The sequence below is a fragment of the Toxoplasma gondii genome, chromosome II (genome assembly GCF_000006565.2).
Source record: "Toxoplasma gondii ME49 chromosome II, whole genome shotgun sequence".
Taxonomy (NCBI): Eukaryota; Apicomplexa; class Conoidasida; order Eucoccidiorida; family Sarcocystidae; genus Toxoplasma; species Toxoplasma gondii.
Window position 1 is genome coordinate 949019 of NC_031469.1, and position 23520 is coordinate 972538.

The window sequence follows — 23520 nt, forward strand, 5'->3', positions numbered from 1 at the left end:
GTTTGCTGGCAAGACAGAAGATACCTTTTAACGCTTAGTCTGTTTTCTTAAATTCGCTTTCTTCTCTTCTTCTCTGTCACCTCATCCCTCTGTCGCCATTTTTGAGTCTCGCGCCACGATGATGTCGCTGAGAAGAAGGAAGAACCCAGTCTACGAAGAAACAGCAATTTCTCCGGCGTACGAGTCCTCGACTCATATCTCTCCTCTTCGATCTGTCTCTCTCAAGCAGATCCGTGACAAGAGATAAGACAAGCGCCTCTCTTCCTCTCTTCCTCTCCCCCTTCTCTTTCGTCTCCCTCCCCTCTTTCTTTGATCTCCTTCTCCCCCTTCCTTCTTCGTCTTCTCTTTTTTCTCCGGTTTCTCTCCCGTCCCTCTGACTCTGTCTTCCCCTTCTTCTGCGGCATGTTCTTCTCGTTTTCATCCGGTCTTCCATCTTCACAAACGCGTTCGCTCTTGCTTTCTCACTCCGACCTGTCTTGGTCAAATCGAAAGAGCAATTCCATTGCATGACCGTGTCTCAGGCGTCTCCTTCCCTCGGTCTCTGTTTTTTCATGTCTTTCTTTCAGCTTGGAACTTCGTTTTTTACACTCCTGCTTCTCTTGATTTTCTGCCTTTCTTCGCTTCGAGGAAGCCAAACAACCAGCAGACCCGCTCTTCTCAAATACATTCGCCGCACCATTCACTTTCCTCAGTCCACCGTCCATTTTCCTTCTCCTCCCCTGTTCCTGCATATTCACAAACGCATGCCTTCATCTCTGTCTTCCATCAAACCTATATATATATATATATATATATGTATGTATATCTGTGTATGCACGGATACACCTACATATACAGCCATATGTATATATATATATACATGTTTAATGTACGATGCTGGGTGGTGCATTTCTGCGTGCGTTGTGAGGAAAGCGTTTCTTGCCGTTCTCTCGCGCCTTTTGTCTCTCTGCAGCGTATGTTGTTTCTCATTTCTTCGAGTGCGACCTGTATGCAATGAGGCGGCAGGCTTGTCGGCTCTCCGCGTCCTGTGTGACTGAAAATGGATTGGATTATCCTCGTTTTTTTTCTTCTCTACTTCTTGATCACTCTGCTGGCGAACTTGAAGCTGCTTTTCTACTTTGAGCACTCGAGCGACAGTAGCCTCACTGCCCCCGAAGTCGTCTGCAAGGTCACGATTCTCGCTGGACTTCAACTGGCCTGGCTGCTCATTCTTGCGGTTCCTCTCGACGCGTACAATCAACACTCACCCTTCGTTGACAAAGCTGCAGGCGTCGCCACAGCCGGTGAGAGTTTCTTCTTTTCTTTCTCCTTTCCTGCCTCCTCGGCGTCTCGACCGTGCATGCCGTCTTGGGCTTCGGGCAGCTGCATGCGTCGCTCCGAGAACTTCATGCCCTGTGTGTGGCGTCTCGCTGAACGATGGCCTCACTGTGAAGATCGACAGATGGCGAGTCGAGACCTGCTCTTCGCGAAATTCTGTTCCAGACCTCGTTGCAGAAGGAAGAGAAGGAACAGCGTTTTTTTTCGATGTGAAAATTCGCTAAAAAGGAAGGAAAATCTGTCGAAATTTCTCTGTCTGCATCAACTTTCAAGAGGAATGAGAAAAACCTTTTCAAATGCCTGCAGGCAAGTGTGTACACAGAAGTTCCAGTTGAAAAAACGCAGTTCGAAAACTTCCGGGCAATCTGCGCCTGGAGCCTGGCTGCTGATCTGAGTGGTTTCTTCCGCCTGTCCAGAGAACAGGTCGATCGCGACCTCCTCTCTCCCCCTTTGCTCCTGTGTCTGTCTCCAGGTCTGGACATGCGTCTCTACTGGGGGGTCGTAGCTTGGTTCACTGCCCTCTACCTCCTCTTCGCCGTCCCCTTCGCGACCTTCTACTATGAGGCAGATTTCGACTCGCGCGTGAGTCGGAGAACTCCTTGGAAACGCGCGCTGTCAAAAACAGTCCTCGCTGTGTGCTGTGCCGGCCTCGTTGTCTTCGTCGTCTACATTCTCTGTCGGTCCATCAGCCTCAAGATCGACGACGACCTCTGTTCTCAGTGGCAGTCGCAAGGTAAGGAAGACTCTTTCTTCGCCACAGGTCTCCAGGTCTCCACCGTGTTTCAAACGGGTCTCCCCAGTGCCTCCGTCGAAGTTCGCTCTCAATGTCTCGCTCGAAGATTTCTCACCTTTTCCAAAACTGCCTGCCTGAAAAGCTTGTCCGCGGCTGCAAGTGCGTCTCTCCGAGAGGCGCGGTTTGACTCTTTGCGCGTACCTACGTTACAACGCTCTTGTGAAAGGAGGAAGCGTTTCGTTCTCTCCTCAGGCCTTCGGGCGCTTCGGGACCCAAACAGTTGAGTGCGGTGTCTCTGCTTCTGTTCCAGAGACCTCTGCTTCTTCTGCATTTCCGTATAGAGTCGACTCTCTTCATCCAGGAGTGTCTTTCTTGAAGCGAGTCACGAGAATCGAACAGCCAAGTTCTTTTTGTGGTCTGACCAAGACAGCTAAAAGTGTAGACTTCCAAGATCCTACGCCAGGAGCTGCGCGACCCGGGCGCGAGAGCGCCCTGCAGAGCCTTGCGCCTCTCTCTATCTCTCCGTTCTCTCTTTCTCTCGTTGTCGTCCCCAGATGTCTCACAGCCTCTCAAGGACTTCTGCGAGGCCGCCGCGCGAACCGCCGCAGGTCCTTCTTCCTCGCAGAGCGATGCAAAGAAGGAAGAGAGTTTCGCTTCTCTCAACATGAAAGTAGATCTGGGCGTGTATCTTCTTGCTGCGATGAGTTTCGTGGGCTGGTTCACCTTTGCGCTCTTTGGAGGCATTGGTGTCGCTGCGCTGCCTCTCGACGCCTTCGTCAACTTCCGCCGCCGTCCTCGGGCCATTTCGCTCTCCACGTTCAAGTGAGCATGCAGAGAGGAAGAAGCCAAAAAAAAGAGCGGAAGGAGAGAAGGTCGCAAAGACAAGAGAAGAAGATCTGTCAACGTTCTCCTCGGAGAGCAGCACGAGTGTCTAGCGTCGAAAGCACCGAGAGGGCAATTTGCAGCGTCTGTGTCTATCTTTTTGAAATGCGTTCTTGCTCGGTTTTCGGGAGAGACGACGCTTGCGCTTGGACAGAAGAAGGCAAGGAAGGATATCGAGTCTTCTCTTCGGCGCGACGCTGCAGGCGAAGAGTCCAAGGTTTCGAAAAAATTCGAAAAAAAGTGGAAGTTCCAAGGAGCTCTTCTTTCTTGCTCTTCAGGCCTACATGCCTCGTGCTGGAAAGGCTCATGCGGCCCTCAGTGGTGGAGTTCACTCGCCTCTCGACTGTTTGTGGTTGTTTTCGATTCTCTAGACAGTCCTTCATTTTTTCTGCGTTGCGCTTCTCCCCGCTTCTCTTCTCTCTTTCTCCGGTGTTCGTTCGTCGTCTCTCTCTTCTCGTTTCCGAGCTTCTTTCTCCAGTTCGTCTTCGTTTTCGCTGCTTCTCTAGCTCGGCCTTGCGCGTCTCTTCTCGAACGCTTCCTTTTCTTTCTCTCCTGGGCTTCGTTGCGTTTCTTCTTCGCGAGTTGGCCTTGCGGCTCCGAAGTTCATTGTTGCAGTCTGTGGCAAGAATTTCCCTGTCAAAGTGTTGCTCGAGAAGTTGAGGTCTTCTCTGGAGAGTTTTCAGCTGCGCGAAACGGCGTCCAGTGACGGACGCCTCATTGTGGAGCCGATCCCTGTCGGGAGAACTCGTAGTTCCACCCACCACTGCTGCTCATAACGCTTCCTTGCGCTTCCGTGTAGAGAGATTCGTCGTCAGCTGGGGGAGAAGGCGAAGAAGCTGCGCTTCATAGGCGAGGCGCTTCGCGACGAAGAAGCCTTGCAGCAGACCCTTTCGTGGAAAGAAGTTCGGAGAAAGCGGCAGTTCCGCACCGATATGAATCGCTACAGGAAGGCCGTTTTCGATCTGGAGCACGAGCACCGGCAGCTGGCCATCAGCATGCGCGAGCGCGGCGAAAATCCTTTTTTCTCGTACTTCAAACTTCTGCTAGGCGTCGTTGCACTCTTCATGTCGCTCCTGTGGACTGCTCACACAGTCCTTAACTGCGTGGTGCCTCAGATCCTGGATGTCTCTGCCTCGTCGCATCCCGCCTTCGGTTTCCTCGACGCCTTCCTCAAGGTGAGGGAGAGCGGCGCGGATCTCCGCAGAAAAAGCTCGTAAACAATCCTCTCTCGGAGGAGTCACTCCCAGTGTGACTGTCCTGCTCCTCCTCGCGTTCGCTGCGCCTCGAACACAGCCGACGCGGAACAACCTGAGTGGAGTGAGACATTGAAGTCCAACGCGTTTAGCTGTCTCAAGCAGTCCAGGTGCAAGAACTCGGAAAGGAAGCAGAAACGCGTTCTTTGGTCGGCAGAGAACAAGTCGCGGAGTTGGCGAGGAGAGGAGGAAAGGAGAAGACGACAGACGAGGCGGAAGAAGAGAAACGAAGAAGGGGGAACAGAAGGAAGAGAGAAGCAGAGGGACAGATCCCGGCGGACCAGTCGCTGGAGATCAGGGCAGAAACGGTGGCAGAGCTGCACATGTCATCTCTTTCGCTTGCTGTGATTCCTCGACTTGCTCAGCTTCTCGCAGAACACTCAGCTGCCCTTCTCGCGCTCCTCATCTACGCTGCGTTTGTCTGTTACCTGCTGATATGCGTCGTCAAAGGGTGCTTCAAGTTCGGTGGAAGTGTAAGTTGGAACAGAAGGAATTTCGGGAAGCCGCCGGGGGCAAGAGAGTGACAACCTGAAGAGATCTGCCAGCCAACGGTGCGGAAGGGTACACCGTTCGCTTGTTCGCCTGCGCATGTAAACGGGTTCCCACGGTTCAGCTTCTTTGCGCGTTTGATTCTTTGGAAAGAAAAACTTGAAACCTTTTCTCCTCCCGGGGAATCCTTCCTGCCCGTCCAGTCCCCGCGCGGAACGCTCCGCTGGGAACCAGTGAGACGACAGGAGTGAAACAGAAAGCAGAACAAAACGCTCGACAGGTAGTCAGGGGACAGCCAAAGACGAACGCAGCAGGAAGACCCACAGCAAGGAGGGAGAATCGGAAACCGGCGTCGGGAGGTAAACCGCCGGATAGGAAGCGGCAACGAGAAATGGAGAGGGAGGTTGGAGACAGTGTCAAAAAGAATTCGAAAGGAAATCTCCATTTTCGTTGTTGCCTCGCTCCTTTCGAGAACGACGGTGTCTACTTTTCGGTGGGAGGAAGGCTGCACCTCTCACGTTCGAATCGCCATTCCACAGGCCTTGGTTCTCAGTTGGCTTTGTCTCTCTTCTTTCGCCTTTCCCTCCCTTTGTGTGCTGCCCCTCTTCGTTTCGGAGGACTCGCGCGTCGAGCAGAGCATGAAAAAAGAGACAAGAAAAGCGACATGCATGCGGTGTTCTCAGAGGACTGTTGCTTTTTTTCAGATTTCTCTGGAGGAAACATGTCGCATGCGCTGTTCGTTTGCAGGTTTTCTGTATCATTGGCATCCACCCCATGCGGAAAGACGAGACGCATTTGAATTCTTTTCTCTTCAACGTCGTCCTCGTTCTCCTCTCCTGTGCCGCCGTCGTCCAATTCACAGCGGTAAAAACGAACTTCACTCGCGACTCTTTCTTCTTTCTCCACCAGGCCTCTCCGCCCGTCCGAATTCTCTTCGTCTTTCGCATGTCGAAACATTGCGTAAACGGCGATATGTATACATATATGTATATATATATATATATATACATATATACGTATATGTTTTTGTACGTTGGTGCTTGTGTCTGTGTCTTTCCACCTCGCCCGCATGTCTTCTTTTCTTCGTCTCTTGCTGTCTGTACATGCATTTGCATGTCTGGTTGTGCATGCGGTAGGCTGGTTTACACACGTTCATTGGTGTGTTTGTTTTACGTTTCGGCATTTGCATGCGTTTTCGTTTCCTCAAATGAGTTTGCTTAAATCCGCCTTCACGACGCATGCGGTGTCGCCTCTCTTCCCGGCTTCTCAGCGCTGCTTCCGGGACTACAGTCACTCGACAGTTGCCGCGTGGATCTTCGACGTTCAGCTTCTCGTCCTGCCTTTCTTCGGGTGCGTTCTCCTTTCTTCAGCTTCGCTGTAGATTCTTATGGCGAAGTGTCAACGAAGAAGATGCAGCTGCTTTGTTCTAGAGGCGAATATCCAGATTCGAGATTTAAAATATGGCGGTTTTCTCGGAAACGGAGACGACCGAATTTGGTGTTGGAAGAGATGCATGCGAACGAAAAAAAGTTTAGGCCAAACAAAGGTTGAGTACAGTGAGGAAAAAAACCGAGGCTTGCAGAGGAGCGTGTCTGCTTTCCCGAAGAAACGGGATCGTTGCTTCAATTTAGAAACGCTAGAGTAGAAAAGGGTGAATCACGACCGCAGCTTCTTGCGCGTTAATAGAGATTAGAAAGTGTAAAGGGGGTCAAGAAGAGAGTTCCGCAGACGCGTCTGACGTAGCCACCGGTTCCCAGAACGCAGCAACCGTTGTCTTTCTCTAACCTTTCGCATGCCTCGAGTTCGCAGTGCTAACTATAAACTACGCGTTTATGTTGGAAAACCAGATCTTTGCGAAACGGGATGCTTCAAAGGAACGGTAGGGTCCTAAGAGTGTGCAGGAGGGATCGCAGAACCCCCGGACGCCGTTATGTCAATCAAATGCGTTTCATGTTTCCTGTTTCTCGTTGACCTACTGACGACCTGAATGTCGACCAACTGATTCGTTGTGCGTCGCGCGTCTCTCAGGTTTGTTTTCAAGTACAACATCTTCATCTACATTTTCTTGGGCATTGCTCTGATCTCCGCATGCGTCCTTCTGTGCCGCCTGTGTTCGGCGCCTCCGCCCTCCGCGACGGGCGCGAAGAAGCTGTCTCCCATCGGGGCCTTCCCCTCTCTCGCCCAGCGGCTTCGGGCGACGACCGCGGAGGGGACAGTTGGAGCCCAACTAGCCACGCCCGACGGAGACACGGAGACAGCTCTGGGCGGGAGCCGACGAGGGGCTCAGGAGAGAGGCGACCCGCGAAAGGCCAAGAAAAAGGGCAGCAAGAAAGGAGAGAAGCCGCGCGCGGACGCCGACGTCGTGCGCGCGCCTCCAGGATGTCCAGATGGCGGACTCAAAGTCCACTTCGCCGTTCGACAGGCGAACAGAAGCGATAGCGAAGACGACGACAGAGACGAAGGAACTAACGGCCGCGAGAGTGCAACGAATGCTGTGCCTCACAAGAAGGCTTGGGGGAAGAGAAGCACCTCCCGCGTTGTGTAGGAGGCCGATCTGAGACATGCGCAAAAGCCGCCTCTCGAGTCTCCTGTTCAGAGCTCAGTTTCTTTCAGAAAGTTCGAAACACAACGCGTGAAGAGGGCTCTGAAGCGAAGTGACTGAGGGGCTCACGCCCTGAGTATTTGTTACCAAGAAACCGCAATCTGCGGCAGTTCTGCGGCTTGTCTACAGCAACGCATCTGGTCTTGACGCGAGCTATGAACGGACTCGACACAAGTCTCCTGGTGTGGTGTCTTGGCACCTGACCCCTTCTCATTTCTTCTCTTTTTTTTCCCTCGTTGTCCGGTCTCTCGCCTTCTCCCTTTTGTCTTTTCTTGTCTCCATGGTTTTTCCTCGGACTGAAACGGCGCTTGCCCCCCGAGAAACGCTGTTCTTCGTTTTTCATTCTCTGTCGCGACGGGAGGATTGGTTTTCTCAGCTGCGTTTTCCTCGGCGTTGCTGGTGGGGCGTCTCGGCGACTTGCGTTTCTTCTAGGAAAGAGCGCAGTTGTGAAAAAGGAAAGCGGAAACTTCCAGAGTGAACATCAACAAGATGTCTGTCTCATGTGCACACAAGGTCCTTCCGATTGCTGCGCACCCTCCCCCCAGATTCACGGAGTCGACCGCTTTCAAGACAACTGCAAAAGGGTACAATCCCCATGTCTTCCTGGCGCGGGTAGTGCCTCCTTCACTCCCCTCAGTTTGAGCACAACTGCGTTTATCGGGGGAAGCAGCTAGCCAGAGACACCCCGGACTCGCGCAAGAGAGACGCACAGAACCTGAACTCCCCTGAGAAAAGCGGGAGTTTTTGCCGCCGTGGCGACGCAGCGACAGAAAGCGTTCGAAAAAGGAAAAACCGATGGGGCTCTCGCCGTCAAAAACGTCGAAGCGAGCGAAGGCACTCCATACACTGGCGGAAAGTCTGGTAGCAGAAGTCAAGCAAACACACTAGCCATAGCTCGAAAAACGACATGAAAACGCATTCGGTCGGAGCGAAAGCATGCACTGCCACTGCCGACATCCTTCTTCGCCCGCCGAGCGCTTTCGGTCGGAAGTGGACGGCTTCTGGCCAAACCGAGAAAGGTCCGCTCCAGATCTGAATGGTTGCCAGTTTTACCAGAAAGGTCGTTTATTTCGGTGTTCACTTTCGAGAAGGCGTCGCCGGCGACGGGGGCGCAGGCGCAGCGGCCTGGGTGACTGAGCGCATGCACAAGAACCGAGAAAAACGTGAGGAAGTGACGCATGCAAAGCACCCCCGCCACCATATCAGAAACGCCAGTTTCCTTTCAAAATGTCTCATCGCCGAATCCGAGACGCCGTCCACTTTGACGCGCATCGATAACTTGAAATGTGGACAGATCTGTGGCATGCTTTTTCACCACAGCGTTCACATGTGCAGCTGGGTTTGTGTCAAATCCGGATTCGTTTTCTGGATCTTCACGTAAAGTCGAAAGAGTTGTTCACACAGTTCACTTTAAATAATTTTAGAGCGGCAGGCAGCGACAATGGGAGACATCAGGTACAATCGAGAGTCCTCGTCAATCGCCTGCATCAGCGCCCCTCTGTCTCGTTTCTTGGGTCGCATCCCTGTCAGGTCGCTCTCTCCAGCATCTTTCGTCTTCGGTGCCGCTTCGCAATTTTGTCTCGTGCATGCTTACAAGCTCCATCGACATTCTTGAAGATCGTGAGAGCCTGCGTCACCATGCTAGTAATGTCCGCTGCGTTGGCGGGCACCACCAGTGTGTTGCTGGACTTTCCGAGTTTGCTGAAGGCTGAAATGTAATTGTCAGCTAGCTGCAGACTCAGTGCCTGCATGCCCCCTGCAACGCACATCCAAAGAAACTCGGAGAGTGTCGCATGCCATGGATGCAGCGGACGCATGCAACAAAAACGCGTCGTGCACGCAGTGCATGCAGCCCAGGCACAAACATGCATGCAGTGGATGCGCGGACTCACACAGGGAAGGTGCGTTGGGAAGGCGAAGAACCTCTGAGAAGAAATGAGTTGCCGTGCGAGCGCAAGGACGCAGAGACGCGGCGACCCTGGGGAGGGGACTGTGACGACAACTGAGGCAGACAAAAGAGACGAGAAGCGTCTCCTCGTGTGCTTCGAAAGGCTGAGAAGGGATTAGAAAACGAAAAATGACGTACCCGATACGCCACTGGTTTCCGCGATCTTCAATACACTCGCAGCGGCTGCTTCCGCTCGCAGTCGAACAGCAGCGGCTTCTCCCTCTGCACGCAGAATGACGCTTTCTCGCTGTCCCTTTGCGAGATTGATTGCGCTTTCTCTCTCGCCCTCGCTGTGGAGAATGTCAGCTCTCTTTCTGCGCTCTGCCTCGGCCTGCAGACAAAAGGAGAGAGGCAAATCCAGGAAATCTACGCCGAAACCAAGTTCAGAAACGGACTGCGGCACCACAGAAGTCCCCGTTTCCCGACGCTTGCGTAGCCTCGCCAAGCCAGCTTCGATCCTTAGCTGTCTCGCGACAGACTTCCACCCGCAAAGAAACTAAATATGAGTAGATACGAAAACAGAACAGACATGTGACTGCACCATGTTCCTCTTCGTGTCACAAATCAACCAATTGCTGCTGAAAAAGAAGTCTACAGAAAACCACAAGCCGCTGTCGACAGAGCGACCAATTCAGATGCATACATCAATATACATATACATATATATAAATATATACATATATGTATGAATGTATGAATGTATGTACATGCGGAACTGCAGTAAGGGAATGTGTAAGTTGACAACTGAAGGGAAGAGATGCTTCCTTCAGGAAACGAGATGAATACCTGACGCTCCATAGCAGCGCGAATGTTTGGCGGCAGAAGAATATCTCGAATTTCATAGCGAAGACACGTGACGCCCCAGGGCTGTGCTGCTTGATTGATCGCCTGCAAACGCCGCAAATTGCGCAAAGTGCAATGTCTTTTCTGATTTTCAAAATCTTATGTTTTCTCAGAAGCAAGTTCCCTGGCTTCCATGTTCCCTTCTGCATGTACTTCCTCACGCGAACTTTCGGGGAGTTTCAACGTCTTCATGCAGTTCGTGAAGCTTGGACGTCGCCTCCGCGATTCCAAACGGTTTCTCTGCTCGCCTATGTGGAAGCCAACACCATCATTCTATCTTTGTTTTCTACATCGGGCGTTTCGCATGGTGCACGAAGATTCCTGTTTTTCGCCCCCTGCTCTGTCTCCTCCTCTTTCATTGTACGATTTCTGTGCACCATCACGCATCACGCTCTTTCTTCTAGTATGCACCTCTTGTTGAGTTCGTCCTGTCAAACTCATCTTCGGGAACCGAGTCCAAGATCGATGCACTTTGTGATCCCGTTTGCTGGTTTGGAACTTGAAGGCTTTTGTCTTCCGGACGCAACTGCTACACTGTGTCTACAACGACAGCTTTTCGGCGGTCATTACTGTCGAAACAGACCCGGCTAAACGCCCTGTACGGAAAAAGTGGAAGCTTATCAGGTGATAAGGAATCCTCTTCCACCGCGAATATGAGTCTTTAACGCAGCTTTCATCTCCACCTGTCCGGAAGGTAACGCACCCTTCAGAGCCGAGATTATGGATCTGTTGGCCTACTTGGACGATGTTTCTGTTTAGTGCGTCTCGCTCGAGAAAAGTATTGTCAAGAGTAAGCTTCCCTAGCTCTGACCGCATGGTGGTTTGCGCGAGTTGGGAGACGGCATAGATCGGATTCGTGACTCCGTAGGAGGCCTGAAAAGCCGAAGAAAAGCCGCAAGAAGGTGCAACTCGCGTTTTCTTGTCACGAGTCTGTTGACGGTTCCAGAGCAACGAAGCCTCAGGAGGAAGCAGCGGAAAGGCGGAGACTATCAGTCCTTCGCTCTGCCCTTGAGCTACGTCAGCTTTGATCATGAGGCTTATCCGTTGAAAAAGAGAACGAGGCAACGGACTCGAATGACAGGAAGAACGAGGATGGAAGCAGAACTGCCTCGTTTGAATGCTTGGTGCTGTATGTGACGAGAAGTCGGTAACCTCTGAACTCTACTTTGCAGTGCCAGCTGCGGGAGAAAAGCCGGAGACCCTGATGCCGGTCAAACACAAACAACGGCTTGCCTGTTTGTTAGCTGTGCCAAGACATCCCTTTCCGTCGGAGACTGAAACACAAGAAATCGTGTCTCGCTCGAATTCGCCTCCCTTTTACTGGCATCCATCGAGCACTTACGTCATACGCGTTGCATATTTTCACATAGAGCACGCCGTCTATTTGCAGGGTGACCTGCACAACGAAACGGAGACACAACGGAGACACAAATCTGCGCCTTTCCGCCGAAGGGAGAGACACAACGATCGGCATGGCGCTGAAGAAAGAGAGAAACACTCAGAACCTCTTACACCAGGCCGCGAACCTGGGGAACAGAGAAGGCTTAAACGTGACGGGGGAGACAGTCGCCTGCAACTCTGTACGCTCGCAGAGGGGAAATTCGAGGGACTTGCCGAGGGCGCGTACACGAGAATAAACATACGAATAGTATTGTGCGCAGTTTTCCGATTTTCTTTGAAAAGACACACACACGAAGATCAACTGCTTCGAGAAAAGGCAGGGAAATGCGTTTTAGCATCGGGAGAACGAGCACTCTTCAGAGCTGCGCAGATGACGCAAAGGCATTGACACGACTAAGTGTGATGCACAGAACGGGTGTCTACGCGGAAACACTGCAGCCTCGGACTGCGCGAAAAGAAGAGCCTCCCGAACAGATGAAGGGCACCGGAGGCGAAAGACAGAAAGAAAGAAAGAAAGACAGAAAGAAAGAAAGACACTGAACGCATCGAGAGGCGCGAAAGAGCAGATAGGCCGCCAGAGAAGCAGCGAAGTCACGTGACGGAGTCCGCCCGCATCCGAATGGATATTTTTCCTACATTGTCCTTCGTGATAGCAGTTTGATTAGGAATGACAATTGGTTCCTCTTTCAAGGAATGTGCATACGCAATCTTGTCAATAAAAGGAAAAAGGAAGTGTAGCCCTGAGTTCAGGGTCCGTGAATACTTCCCGAACCTGAAAAACAGAGAACACATCGATACAGTGTGAAGCCTTATCGACTGGTATCCAAATCGCATGCAGGTAGGTACATGTCCATAAGCATATATATATATATACATATATATATATATATATGTAAATATAGACATTCACCGAAATATTATGTTAGGCATACATAGGTAGGTAGATACAAATATAGATATAGATATAGATGTGGATAGATATAGAAAGATGGATATAGACAGAAAGATAGATATAGAAAGATGGATATAGATAGAAAGATAGATATAGATAGATACAGAGAGGTAGATACAGAGAGATATAGATTTGAATCAAGAAATAGATATAGGAAGACAGGTAAATGGATGGAGATGTAGTCACCGTTCAGTGCTGAGTTTCATTTGTGACCTCGTGTGCGTTCCTTCTCTGAGAAAGACTTGGAGTAGAGGGTACGGATATAGGGTCGTGACTGGACGCCTTTGGTTTTTTCCGATGTTCTGACCTCTCCACCACGTAGGCTGTTTGGTGCGGCACCGTGACGACGCCCAGGTGGTTGCGAACCCAGAAGGCCTCCGTGGTTCTTCTGCTGCTCGCTGTGCTGGAGAAGCCCCTGTGTGTTGGAAGCCGAAAACGCGCCTCTGCTGTTTCGCGTCTCCCAGCCATCAGGCTGCTGTGGGCTCGGGACGACAGAGAGGCAGCGAGGCGCTGGCACACCGACCTCGAACTGGGGAAAGACGGCGAAGAAGTGGGGGCCGAAGACAGCGCCGAGGAACAGCCGGTGCATTCACTGATGGGCATCCGAGGGAGAGCACACAGAGACAAGCGACCTCGATTTCGAGGGGAGAACGGCTGGGTGGTTCCCGCGGGGGTGGCTGTCGTGAAAAAAGCAGCAGGGGGACGCAGAACCCAAGAGGAACGCCCAGACAGAGAAAAGAGCGCCGCGAGCGGATGCGCCCCCCGCGACACAAAAACTGTGGCGTTTTCCATCGTGGGTCGACGAGAAAGAAGGCTGGAAAGACGGAAAAACACGGGAGCCGAGGCACGCAGAAACACGCGGCTCTTACAGAAGCCAAGCCGCCGGGTTCCTCCGGCGAAGTGCGGAGAAACGCAGCCGCTCTCAACTCTCAGAAGAGAGACTTGCTAGAGAGTTTGAGGGGTTGGGTCGCCAAGAGTAAAAAAAATGATCGGAACGTCCAGAGTCGCAGCACTCTCTTCCCCAGCAAAGAATCGAGAGAAATCCCCGCGACTCTCTCAGCGCTGTCTTGCACTAGACCGTCAGGTACCGCAACAGAAAGCCACTGAAAAATCCCGAAATTGAACGTTTTAGAAACCAAACGATGGGAGAGGGAGAGGGAGAGGCGATCGAAAGTGTCGCTTCTTCTTATTGACGTCGTTGCGGGTTCCTCGCAAAGGTCACAGAAAAGGGCAGATCGCAGCTGACAGCAGTGACGCCGGAACAGACAGCCGAAAGGGTCTTGCTGCCGAGAGAAAACCGCGGGAAGAAGATCCAGAGATGTTTTCCAGAGCAATTGTCAGCTGAGAGGAGAGAGACCAGACTGCATGCGAGAATCCGAAAAATGATTTCTGGAAAGAGAACGCCGCCTCCAAGCTCAACAAATGACAACCGATTGATGGTGGCCATCAGCTGCGGAGACAGAACTAACTCGACGTCAGGCGCAGTTGCCGCGTCTGAATATTTACAAAGATGAAAACAGGCAGAGACGGGTATATACATATCTATGTGTATAGTGGTATCTTTCCTAACAAGGATGAACATACGTAGGTGTACGGTCACATGTGGACGTAGATACATGTGTGTGTGTGGTAACAAAGATGAATACACATAGACGAACATACTCATATATATGCACATACAGATATGTATCATAACAAAGATGAAATGTACATAGGTGCAAGTGCGTGTATATGCACAAACAGCTGTGCTAACATGGCCTTTTCCGGTGAATGGCTATTTCTCGGTGTCTACTAGTGAGGGGAAAACTACGGAACTCCACAGCGTAGGCGTAGCGCTCCTCTCGGATCGCGAATAATTTGCTTTGTTCCACATTCTCCCATGGCTTTCCTGTACTCGGGCGCATTTGATTACGAAGTGAAGTTGTGCAAGTTCAGCTTTTTGCGTAAGCGTTGGTCTGCTCGTTGCCACCACGTGCTGGTGTCGAAAATATGGAATGACCTAACCTACCGGAGGTTCCTTCAAACCTGAGTAGAGAGTGACAGTTTGCATGCTGAAAATGCTCCCTTAATTTGAAATCCACTGTAGCTTGGTTCACAGAAAGCACATCCGTGAGCGTTTATCCGGTGTGTGTAGAATCTGGTCGCACCTTTGCCGCGTCAGTTACGCAATGCAGCAAGCTTTGCCGACAGCCAAGTCCCATCCGGATTTCGATTGTTTCTACGGAATAGTTAGTGGACACCGAGAGCGTGTTGGTGTAACATTCAGTTCAGGTTGCTAACAAGTATGTACGTGACTCACACGGTAGCATGCAGCCGCCGAGACAAAAGTTGTTTGTTGAAGAGTGAGTGTTTCCCTAACTTAAAGCGTTCCTAGATGCTTACCAAAGCGCGAACGCTATCGCCGGAACAAACAGTTCTTGCGGCGATGAGTTGCAGGGCTGTGATTATCGAATTCGTGGTGCCCGTGGAGAATACGCATCATGGACGCTAAAGGAGAATCAATACATCGACAAAACTTGATACCCCCCCTTATTCTTCTCTTTCCTGGCTACGTGGGCATTGTTCCCGACAAAGAGAAGACTGTAGCTGCAAATGCCGCCTGCAGAAACCATGTGTGATGCCCCATGTATATGGAGACCTTTGCTTTCCCGGAACCTGTTTTTGGCAAACGCCTGGAGCACAGAAAACGTCTACACTACATGTTTCACATCACCACTAAGCACGTCTCAATGCCGGACCATTGCGCTTGCTCAAAGTTATGCAGTTCACTGTTTTTTCGTATGCAACTAAGAAGCTATCAGCAACACTCAGAAAGCTTACGTAATTGGAATTTACAATTCCTCCGAAAAAACGTCTATTGGCTTATGCGTCCGGCTTTGTGGAGTCTTCACTTATAAGACACTGAATGTGCGTCTGGGTCGCGGAGCAAGTTTTGATTCTACTCGGAGATGTTTATCCGATCGTGTTCCTCACCCTGTCAAGCACAACTGCAGCCGTCCGTAGTTGTTGACACGGGACGCCAAGGAGGTTCACCAAGAAAGGGATCATGGCATCTTCGCTTTAGGAATCGATACTGTAAGAATCCTGTTGAAGTGAATCGCACACTGGAACCCTCTGGAGAGTTCAGGCGCAAAGGCGCAGGATGTACCACATACGCGGCAAACGTGCTACCCCTTGGTGAAGTAGTGCCGCTCGCGAAACACCTTGAGGCACCACGGAGTTCGCATGAAAACCTTTGGTTTAGCAATGAGAATCTGTGTTCTTCACTTGCCGACGTGCTGCTTTCTGTTACATTCAATTTATTCCACACTCAAAACAGAACGACCAGACATCCGATGTTCTAACTTCTTTTTTAACAGCATATCCATGGTCCATCTAGGCAGTTCCGCTTCCCGGGAATCGATAGTTCGCGGACGCCCCAGATGAGAAGTCCGACGTCCTCTCAAAAAGTGCAGAAGACGGTCTCTATCGTGAAAGTTTGGTGAGCATTTGTTCCCAACGTGCGTTCGAGATTGAAATTCGAGGCTTTTCGCGTATTTCCCGATGTTTGTCCAGTTCACAGCTCCCAACACATCGAACCGGAGAGCAAACGGACAGTCAGCCTCACCCATGACGAGGAAAACTCGTGACATACCACCAGCAAAGTTCTCCATGATTTCTATTGTTGTGTCACAGAGGATACTGAATATGGTTCCTGTTCAGAGGCGCAGACAACCGAGTTTGTCATGACTGCTGTACACTACCACCCGACAGGACAGCAAAAGACAGCTTAAGGCGATGCATCTCAAGAGCCTACCGGTATTCGTATCTTCTTTTTTGCTTGGAAGCAAGTCTTGAATTGACATGGCCTCGCTTCCTTCTTTTGCGTTCGACAGTCATTGGCACACCCCCTTTTCAGAGGGTTCTGAGTTCGGGCATACAGGTGGGCTCGTCTGGTTTTCTCCGGGCTTGCATTATGGGATATGGCGTGCGGGCATTGTTCAGCACGCATTCACTCGACAGTCTCTGCGACAGAAATAACCACAGCTTTCCGGTTCTTAGGAACGGATTTTGTCGCGTCGTCTTCCTTCGCAGCGGCGTCGCACACACTTGTCTGTGTACGTCTCCACCGAATGTAAATTTAGGTGATCGAGTTTGAACAGTCAAGCTGTGTACCATTCTCTACGAACCATTTTCTGTGCGAACTGTACCATTGACCGCTCTTTCAGAGCGGGAATTTCAGCAGAGTTCCACCATGTTTTGCCCAGAGCGTGGCGGTGCAACACGGCACCCAAAAATGGGCATCACCACGCGAGTGTGCCGCAGGGACACCTAGCGTTTTTTCCCCCCGTCGTGCTCGGAATCCCTTTTCCGCTTTCTGTCTTGATGAATACAGAGCCCTCAAAAAGACGCCAGAGGTCAAAACACCAAAGTCTCCAAGAACTTGTGCACGTCTGCCACGAAATTTTTGCTTTCCTCGGTCTTGTAAAAGAGCTCTACACATAGGCGGCTGGTACGCTTCAGTCACCCGTCGTCCCGTCTGTATGCGGCCCTTTTGTGCGGGACGGGCGCCTGCTCAACCCGTCTGTGTCTGCGTTTTCTCCGCATTCTGGTTTTTCTCTCTGGAATCTTGGAAGCGTTTTCTCCAGGGGTTCTTCGGGGAACTCGAAAGGCTCTACGTCGCGTTTCAAAGTCGCGCGGAGGGTAAGGGGCGTCCCCACAGGTGGAGGCAACCAGAACAGCAGCGTTCACGGCCGGTGTGGCCGCAAGTGTCTGCCGGAGCACACAGGGGGGACTCGGAGGAGACAAGACGGGGTGGAATGCGAATACTCTACGGTGTGAAGAGCGCGTTGGTTCGTGCGGCACCGCGCCACGGTTCGTTCTCGAAAAAGTTTTCTGTCAGCAGCGGGGAGAAAGTTGCCGGTGCCGATGACCGAAAGGTGTCCAGACTCACTTGGTCTGCGCTCCCGGGACACAGTTGTGCCTTGCATTCCCAACTTTTTTGCTCACTTCTCCGACCTCCTGCCTCTTCCCCCAACCTCGACGATTCGTTCTCCACCCTGTGTGACGGAAACCCTGGCTTCCCCACTCTGCGTCCAGACGCCGTTCTGCCAGTGCTTTCCACTCCCTCGGGCGGGTACCCGCGAAGGAAGGAACAGTCGAGTTTGGCTTTGAAGTTCGTCTTCTCGACGTTTTTTTTGTGATTGCGCGTCCGTCGAACTTGGGTTAAGTGTCACCCACTTCCCCGCTGTTCGTTTTGTGGAGTTCGCCCTCTCGCGAACTTCAGCCGCAAAAGTACAGCGAAGAGAACTGTCCCAACCCCTTCCCGCTTTTGCCGACTTCTTTGTCAGCCACACGACGGCTCTGTTTCGCAGCACACAACGCACGTCGAGCAGCCTCCGTAACAAACGCAAAAAGCTTGCTTTTTCACGCCTTCTTCGCAATGGAGTTCACTGCTGACAACGTACGTTTTCCCCCTGCAGTTTTTCGCTCCGTACTCGCCGCAAAGAGGGAACTCTGAACACAGGTTTTCACCAGGGTGCTCGGGTGTACAGACACTGCTGTGCGCACGGAGGAAAATTGGGCCGACGTATCTTTGCGTTCCAGACATAGACGGCTGTCGTCCCCGCATCACATGTCTCTCGCCTGCCTTTCGAGGAAACCGTGTCCGTACTGTATTTGCTGTTTTTGAGGCGGGAAAGCAAATCAAAAACGATCGATCGGGGGTAATATCTCATCACGCGGTGTCGGGCTGGGGGAGTGCATCTACTTGGGAACGGACACATGTACATGTGTCTGCAGTCCTCTCGTGTGGAGTCGTCTGTGGCGTTTTTTCTTGCTGCTGGAACTTCTACCTTTCGAACTGCGTCCATCCGAGCCCTGGCGGCGAATGCAATGCAGAAGGCATCTCGGCGCATTTCTACAAGCACGATATGTGTTTTGAAATGGTGTGATCTACATGGAACACATAGGGATACGACTTGACACTGAGCAAAATCGTACGCGTGCGTCTATTATAGCAGCCGAACACCCCATTATAGGCGTACCACCGGAACGTTAACATATAAACATACATATCTATGTGTGTAGACATTTCAATGTCTGTTTGCTTTTCGACGTGCCGCGTCGTATGCTCGATATCCTGCGGTCGATCTGTTGCCTTTGAGAGTCGAGTCTGTGCGGCCCTCTGTTACTTTCTTTTTCCCAGCGCTTGTTTTTGTTTCGTGTGGGTGCCCCCCGCCGTTAAGCTGTCGCGCTCTCCGCGGACAGGTCCCGCGACCGTGTTGTTTGACTTTCTGTCTGCGCCTCTCCAGGCCGCTCCCCTGACGGAGCAGAACGCGCCGCAGGACGTCGAGGCCGTGAAGCCCGATGTGATTGAGAACGCGGCGGAAACCGCCAACGAGGAGAGCGCTGCCCCGACGCTGAAGAGACTCGTGTCGAAGACCACGCACATCAAGACCGTCACGGAGTCGCTGTCTCGCAAGCAAACTAAGGAAATCACAACGAACACATTGCACATGGGATGGAAAGAGACCAAGGAGGCGTTTCTCGCCCCCCGCTCGACCATCACTCACGCCGACGTAAGACTTTTGCCTGCAGTCAATACGACTGTTCCTCCCCCTTCTTGCAGGTCTGCGGCGGCCCCGCGGCGACTCACCTGCTCCTTTATTGGGATGGAAGCGCGTCAGGAGACCATGGGGTGTTCCCCGCAGACCATTCAGACTTGTGTCCATAGATCGACACCGGGTCCGACCATTCACGCTCGCGCTTCCCTGTGCAGGCTGACCTGGGCGAACTCGTGCGAAGCAGGCTGTTTTCTTCGCCATGGTCGCGCGCAGCGCAGCTGTCGTGAATCGAAACCTCCGAATCCCGATACACACCTCATGCGGAGAAGCAAGGGCTTGCGCCTGTTGGAGACACAGGTGGACCTCCGTGGTGAAGGCCGTGCTTTGTTTGCTTCTGCTCTGTGTCTGCCCAGGGTAGTGAGTCGGAAATCGCGCGCTTTGTACCCTCCGTCCAAGTGGTTGACCTGCCCTTGGACTTGGTGTACACGGTTCCCGAGGTGAAGACACGCATGGTGAACTACATCTTCGAGTGTCCTGCGCGCGGCCATTCGCGCCTGGTGCCTCGCGAGTTCCCGGTGGATACGCCGTTCGTCGTGCCGCAGTACCAAGACGTTAGCGTTCCTGTCGTTATGTCTCAAACGTTTGTGCCTGAACTGCAAGAGACCTCGAGGGTCGTCCAGGTCCCCGTTGCTCGCTACGTTCCGAAACTCGTCCCCGTCGATGTCTTCGTCCCCCGGCCGGTCGCCATCCCGATCAAGGCTGGAGAGGTGACCCAAGTGTCCAAGAACACCGTCATCAGCGACGACCTCATGCGCCAGCTGAGCGTGGAAATGAATCCGCACCTCGAGGCGCTCAACCAGTTCAACGCCCAGCAGGTCAGGGGGCCCGCGCAAGTCGATAAAAATAGGTCGAGAGTTGGGTCAGAGATGTCTACACTGGCGTGTACAGCCACAGAGCACATAAATCTTGTAAATGCGTGGTTCGGTGAACAGCTCCTCATAGAAATAGATTCTTTTCTATGTGCACATGATTTGTGTAGTATCCCGCGAAAAGGCGATCTAGAGAAGGGGAAGGGAGCGGTCGGTCTTGGCGCCAGCTGTAGAAAGACGAACGTCGAAGCGAACTCGGAGGAAATCACGCCGTTCCTGTGTGCACATTTGCAGTTCTCGGTTCCCCCATTTTTTCTTTGTGGAGATACAGGGAGATCCGCGTTGGGGAGAGCACATCGTTGGCATGCGGGAGTGGGGAGTTACGCGCATGCCCTCGCGTTTTAGTTTGGAAGACGCGACAGGGTTTCAGTGTTCCCTTGAGGCGGTTCTCAAGGAGTTTTTGAGCTGTTGTTTTCCCATTTCTTCAGGCCCAGGTCATGAACAACGTCGTGGCTAGAGCTCAGGAACTCGCCACCCAGATGGACTGCCCTGTTCCATCTCGGGAGAAAATCGAAGTGAACGCATCCGCAGGCAGCGGTGCCGGTGCGACGATTGTCGACGAGCAAGGCAACAAGCAACTGCAGGTATGCTGGCCTTGCAGAAAATGCAGCAGAGAACCATATACACATGCGTGTACATGGACATATATATATATATATATATATGTATATATTGTTTCGACATTAGTTGGGGAGGAGGAGAGAGCGGAAATTGCAGGGGGGGGATTCCAGCGAAGGAATTCGGTTTTTCGTGTCCGTTTCTCTCGTCAGTTCACCCTTTTCCCGATCGTTTTTTTTGTCCTTTATGTTTCTGTCTGGAGAGTTCCGGCGCCGCGCTATTCCAGATTTCTTGGGCGCTGCGGTTTATCTCCGCTGTCCCCAGTTATTCGCTCGTTCCCCTGAAGCACCGCTTTCTCTCCTCTCTGTCTTGTTCATTTTTCCGTCACTGCGGCGTGGCTGACGGGGTTCGCGCCTTCTCCTTTTTGCACTTTTCTCTCGGCCGTTGTCAAGTCTCCTGTCGCCTTCGGTGCATGCGCGACTGCGTGTCTTCTCAGTTGGACATGGGCGGCAAGGAGCTTCGGAGCGTGGAGATGGTATTCAAGCGTCTCCACGACGACATCAACACCTCGAAGTGCGTGGAGGAGAACATGCAGATCACCGAAGACATCATTCTCTGCGTGCACCGCGACCTGAACGGCGGTCGTCTTGAGAGCTTCCCTTCCGGGAACGCGGGCATTCCAATGATCTTCCGAGCGCCAGACCAGAAGCCGAGCGTCGCGAACGGTCTGCCGGAACGGGTGCCTCTGCGCAGCCTCACGAACGACTTGTCTCATGCGGCTGCTGCACAGAACGAGTCCGCCACCACGACCGGTGAAGCCTCGCTCCCGACTGCGCTCAACGCGGAGGAACAGACCACCGCTGTCCCAATCGCTGCGTAGACGCCGGGAAAACTGAATGCGCCGCGAGAGACGCGGAGGAGGCAGCTGGAAGGGAAAGTTCGAGGCTGAGCTGGCCCCAGGGCCAGACCAGGGGCGAAGGCGCCGCAAGGAGGAGCCGAGAGACTCGAGGAGAGGAAGAGAACGCGGCACGCCTTGTTGCCAGGGGAGGCCGGCCGCATCACCGTCACCATCCTCTCGGAGACAGAGAAGTGTGGGGACAGTGGGGACTCCCAATAAGAGTGCTTGTCTCCACGCGACTGTTTGTGTTGAGCGAAGGCGAGAAGGAGAAGTCCCGCAGAGAACGGAGAGAGCGTTTCTGCATGCGCGGCCGTCACGGGAAACGGCGAGACGCGGTGGGGTCGGGATGCGCCGGATGTGGGCGGCGTCTCTCACAGCGTTCTCAAGTTGAGAACACCGTTCGGAGTCTGCACTGGCGATGTACAGCAGTCGAGACGGGACGTTCAGGAAAGCCAGTTTGATGGCCCGAGTGGAGGAGAGAGCCGCCGTGGAAGAACCGTGCATGCGCCGTTCGTCTCTCGCGAGGGCAAAACGTCAACGCAGGTGGCGAGCGCCCACCTCTGTTGGATGTACAGACACCGGAGGTGGACTGCTTGTCTCCGCGCCGCGACTCCACTTGGGCAGTGCATACGTATTTCGCCGTGAGTCGTCGTCGAGTTTGGTGTCGAGCTTATCAAAGAGATGTGTGTGTGTGTCTGTGGAGAGGCGTCGTGAGCATTTGAGGTTTCTTTGCGTGGCGGACCACAGAGAGACAGCAGACGGCAGCTCATCAAACGGAAAGCCTTTTCCTGTCCCAGTTGTTCGTACCTCTGCGCCGGGTGCCACGGTCTCTCCTCTCAACTCGTAGATGCACTTGAGAAGACCCGCAGGTGACAAGCTACGACAGCAGCTGTGCTCTCCGCGACACCGCACAGCTCTGGTGCGCATGCAGTCGCCACGGGAGGGCACACAGATGCAAACGCGCGAACGTTTCACAGAGAGCGATGTAGAGAGTAGAGGAAGAGCCGCAATTCTGAGGAACATGTTGACGAACGACTGGGTATACAGAGATACATCTGCCGCACCGGAGCTGATCCGCGGAAGTCCTCTGGCGCAGCCGCGAATGGACTAGAAAACCGACGACGGTGCGTCTCCAACTCGGTCTCTACGCCTATGAAGACGAAGCAGTGTATGTACTGATCACTGAGTCCCGTTCTCATCGTTTTGCACCTGCGAAAATGTATGGCTGCTATATATATATATATAGGAACAATCGTACCCAACCGCAATACCTCTGGAGTATCCTTTTGATACGCGACTATCAAACGAATAAGATATAAGTCGAGAAATGCGTTCTCTGGAGTCGATGCTCAGGCGATCGACGCGTTTCTAAACGTTGGCGGTGCTGTAGCTCCCTGCATCGACCAGGAAATGCTGTTTTTGCTCAAAGAGATCCACATCAACGAGCGCTGTGTCTCTCTTGGAAAAGCCAAATCCTGTCAAAGAACCAAACTTTGAAAACGAAACAAAACACCTGAAGTGCAACTCTTCTGCACAGTGTGTAGGGTGAACAGCAAGTATTCCACCGGCAATACTCTGTTCTTTACATCGTACGAAAAATTGAATGATAGGCAACAATCTCGGGGATTTCTGCACTCCGATTCTTCACGAATCTAACCAAATATGCAATATATATATATATATATATATATATATTGCCTAGAGGGAAGTCGAGCGCAGCAGGTGCAGGCCGCCACAGACGCTTTTGTGTATGCGAGTTGAGACGCAACATCGAGTCTGTGGAGAACTGGGTAATGGCGCAGTGAGGTGGTATTCGAACTTTCAACTTCACACCGTGGGAGACACAAAATGCCAGGGCTTGAAGGCGACTAACGCTCGCTGGCCACCACAGGGGAAAAACAATCTTCGACGTGTGAAGCCTGGAATCAGCCGATGTGGAAACACCGCAAGTTTCTCGGGAGCGTATGCTACGCGTTGGACTCCTCGTGTAGACCTGGAAGGTCGATGTTTACCGAATCCAAGTTCTCCTGTGCTTTTCACGAAGAACAGGTGAATTGCATTAACTATATAGTAGAATCCGGCGTATCGTAGAAGACCCGCATTTTCACGCAAGCTGTACAAATGCCACAATATTATCAACTTTGGTAGCCTCTTTCCTACGATCAACCGT

The 23520-nt window shown here is 52.3% G+C and overlaps 3 protein-coding genes across 3 annotated transcripts; 2 read left to right on the forward strand and 1 right to left on the reverse strand.

Moving 5' to 3' along the window:
* The first annotated feature begins 126 nt into the window (after positions 1 to 126).
* On the forward strand, positions 127 to 7958 carry TGME49_222200 (LMBR1 family region protein, putative). The gene is made up of 8 exons (XM_002369998.2): positions 127 to 1283; positions 1790 to 2050; positions 2605 to 2872; positions 3732 to 4107; positions 4551 to 4658; positions 5422 to 5538; positions 5945 to 6024; positions 6703 to 7958. The coding sequence occupies exons 1-8, from the start codon at positions 1040 to 1042 to the stop codon at positions 7217 to 7219; spliced, it is 1971 nt and encodes a 656-aa protein (XP_002370039.2). The 5' UTR covers positions 127 to 1039; the 3' UTR covers positions 7220 to 7958.
* Positions 7577 to 13804, reverse strand: TGME49_222210 (SPFH domain / Band 7 family protein). Its single transcript, XM_018779958.1, has 9 exons — positions 12728 to 13804; positions 12105 to 12240; positions 11410 to 11463; positions 10806 to 10940; positions 10011 to 10112; positions 9363 to 9555; positions 8871 to 9032; positions 8330 to 8409; positions 7577 to 7704 (listed from the first exon to the last, which is right to left on the reverse strand). Exons 1-8 carry the CDS (start codon positions 13210 to 13212, stop codon positions 8354 to 8356), a joined length of 1323 nt encoding a protein of 440 aa, XP_018638306.1. The 5' UTR covers positions 13213 to 13804; the 3' UTR covers positions 7577 to 7704; positions 8330 to 8353.
* Positions 13805 to 15992: 2188 nt separating this feature from the next.
* IMC7 (alveolin domain containing intermediate filament IMC7) lies at positions 15993 to 22675 on the forward strand. The gene is made up of 5 exons (XM_002370000.2): positions 15993 to 17863; positions 18714 to 18980; positions 19379 to 19840; positions 20323 to 20478; positions 20949 to 22675. The coding sequence occupies exons 1-5, from the start codon at positions 17843 to 17845 to the stop codon at positions 21330 to 21332; spliced, it is 1290 nt and encodes a 429-aa protein (XP_002370041.1). The 5' UTR covers positions 15993 to 17842; the 3' UTR covers positions 21333 to 22675.
* The last annotated feature ends 845 nt before the right edge of the window (positions 22676 to 23520 follow it).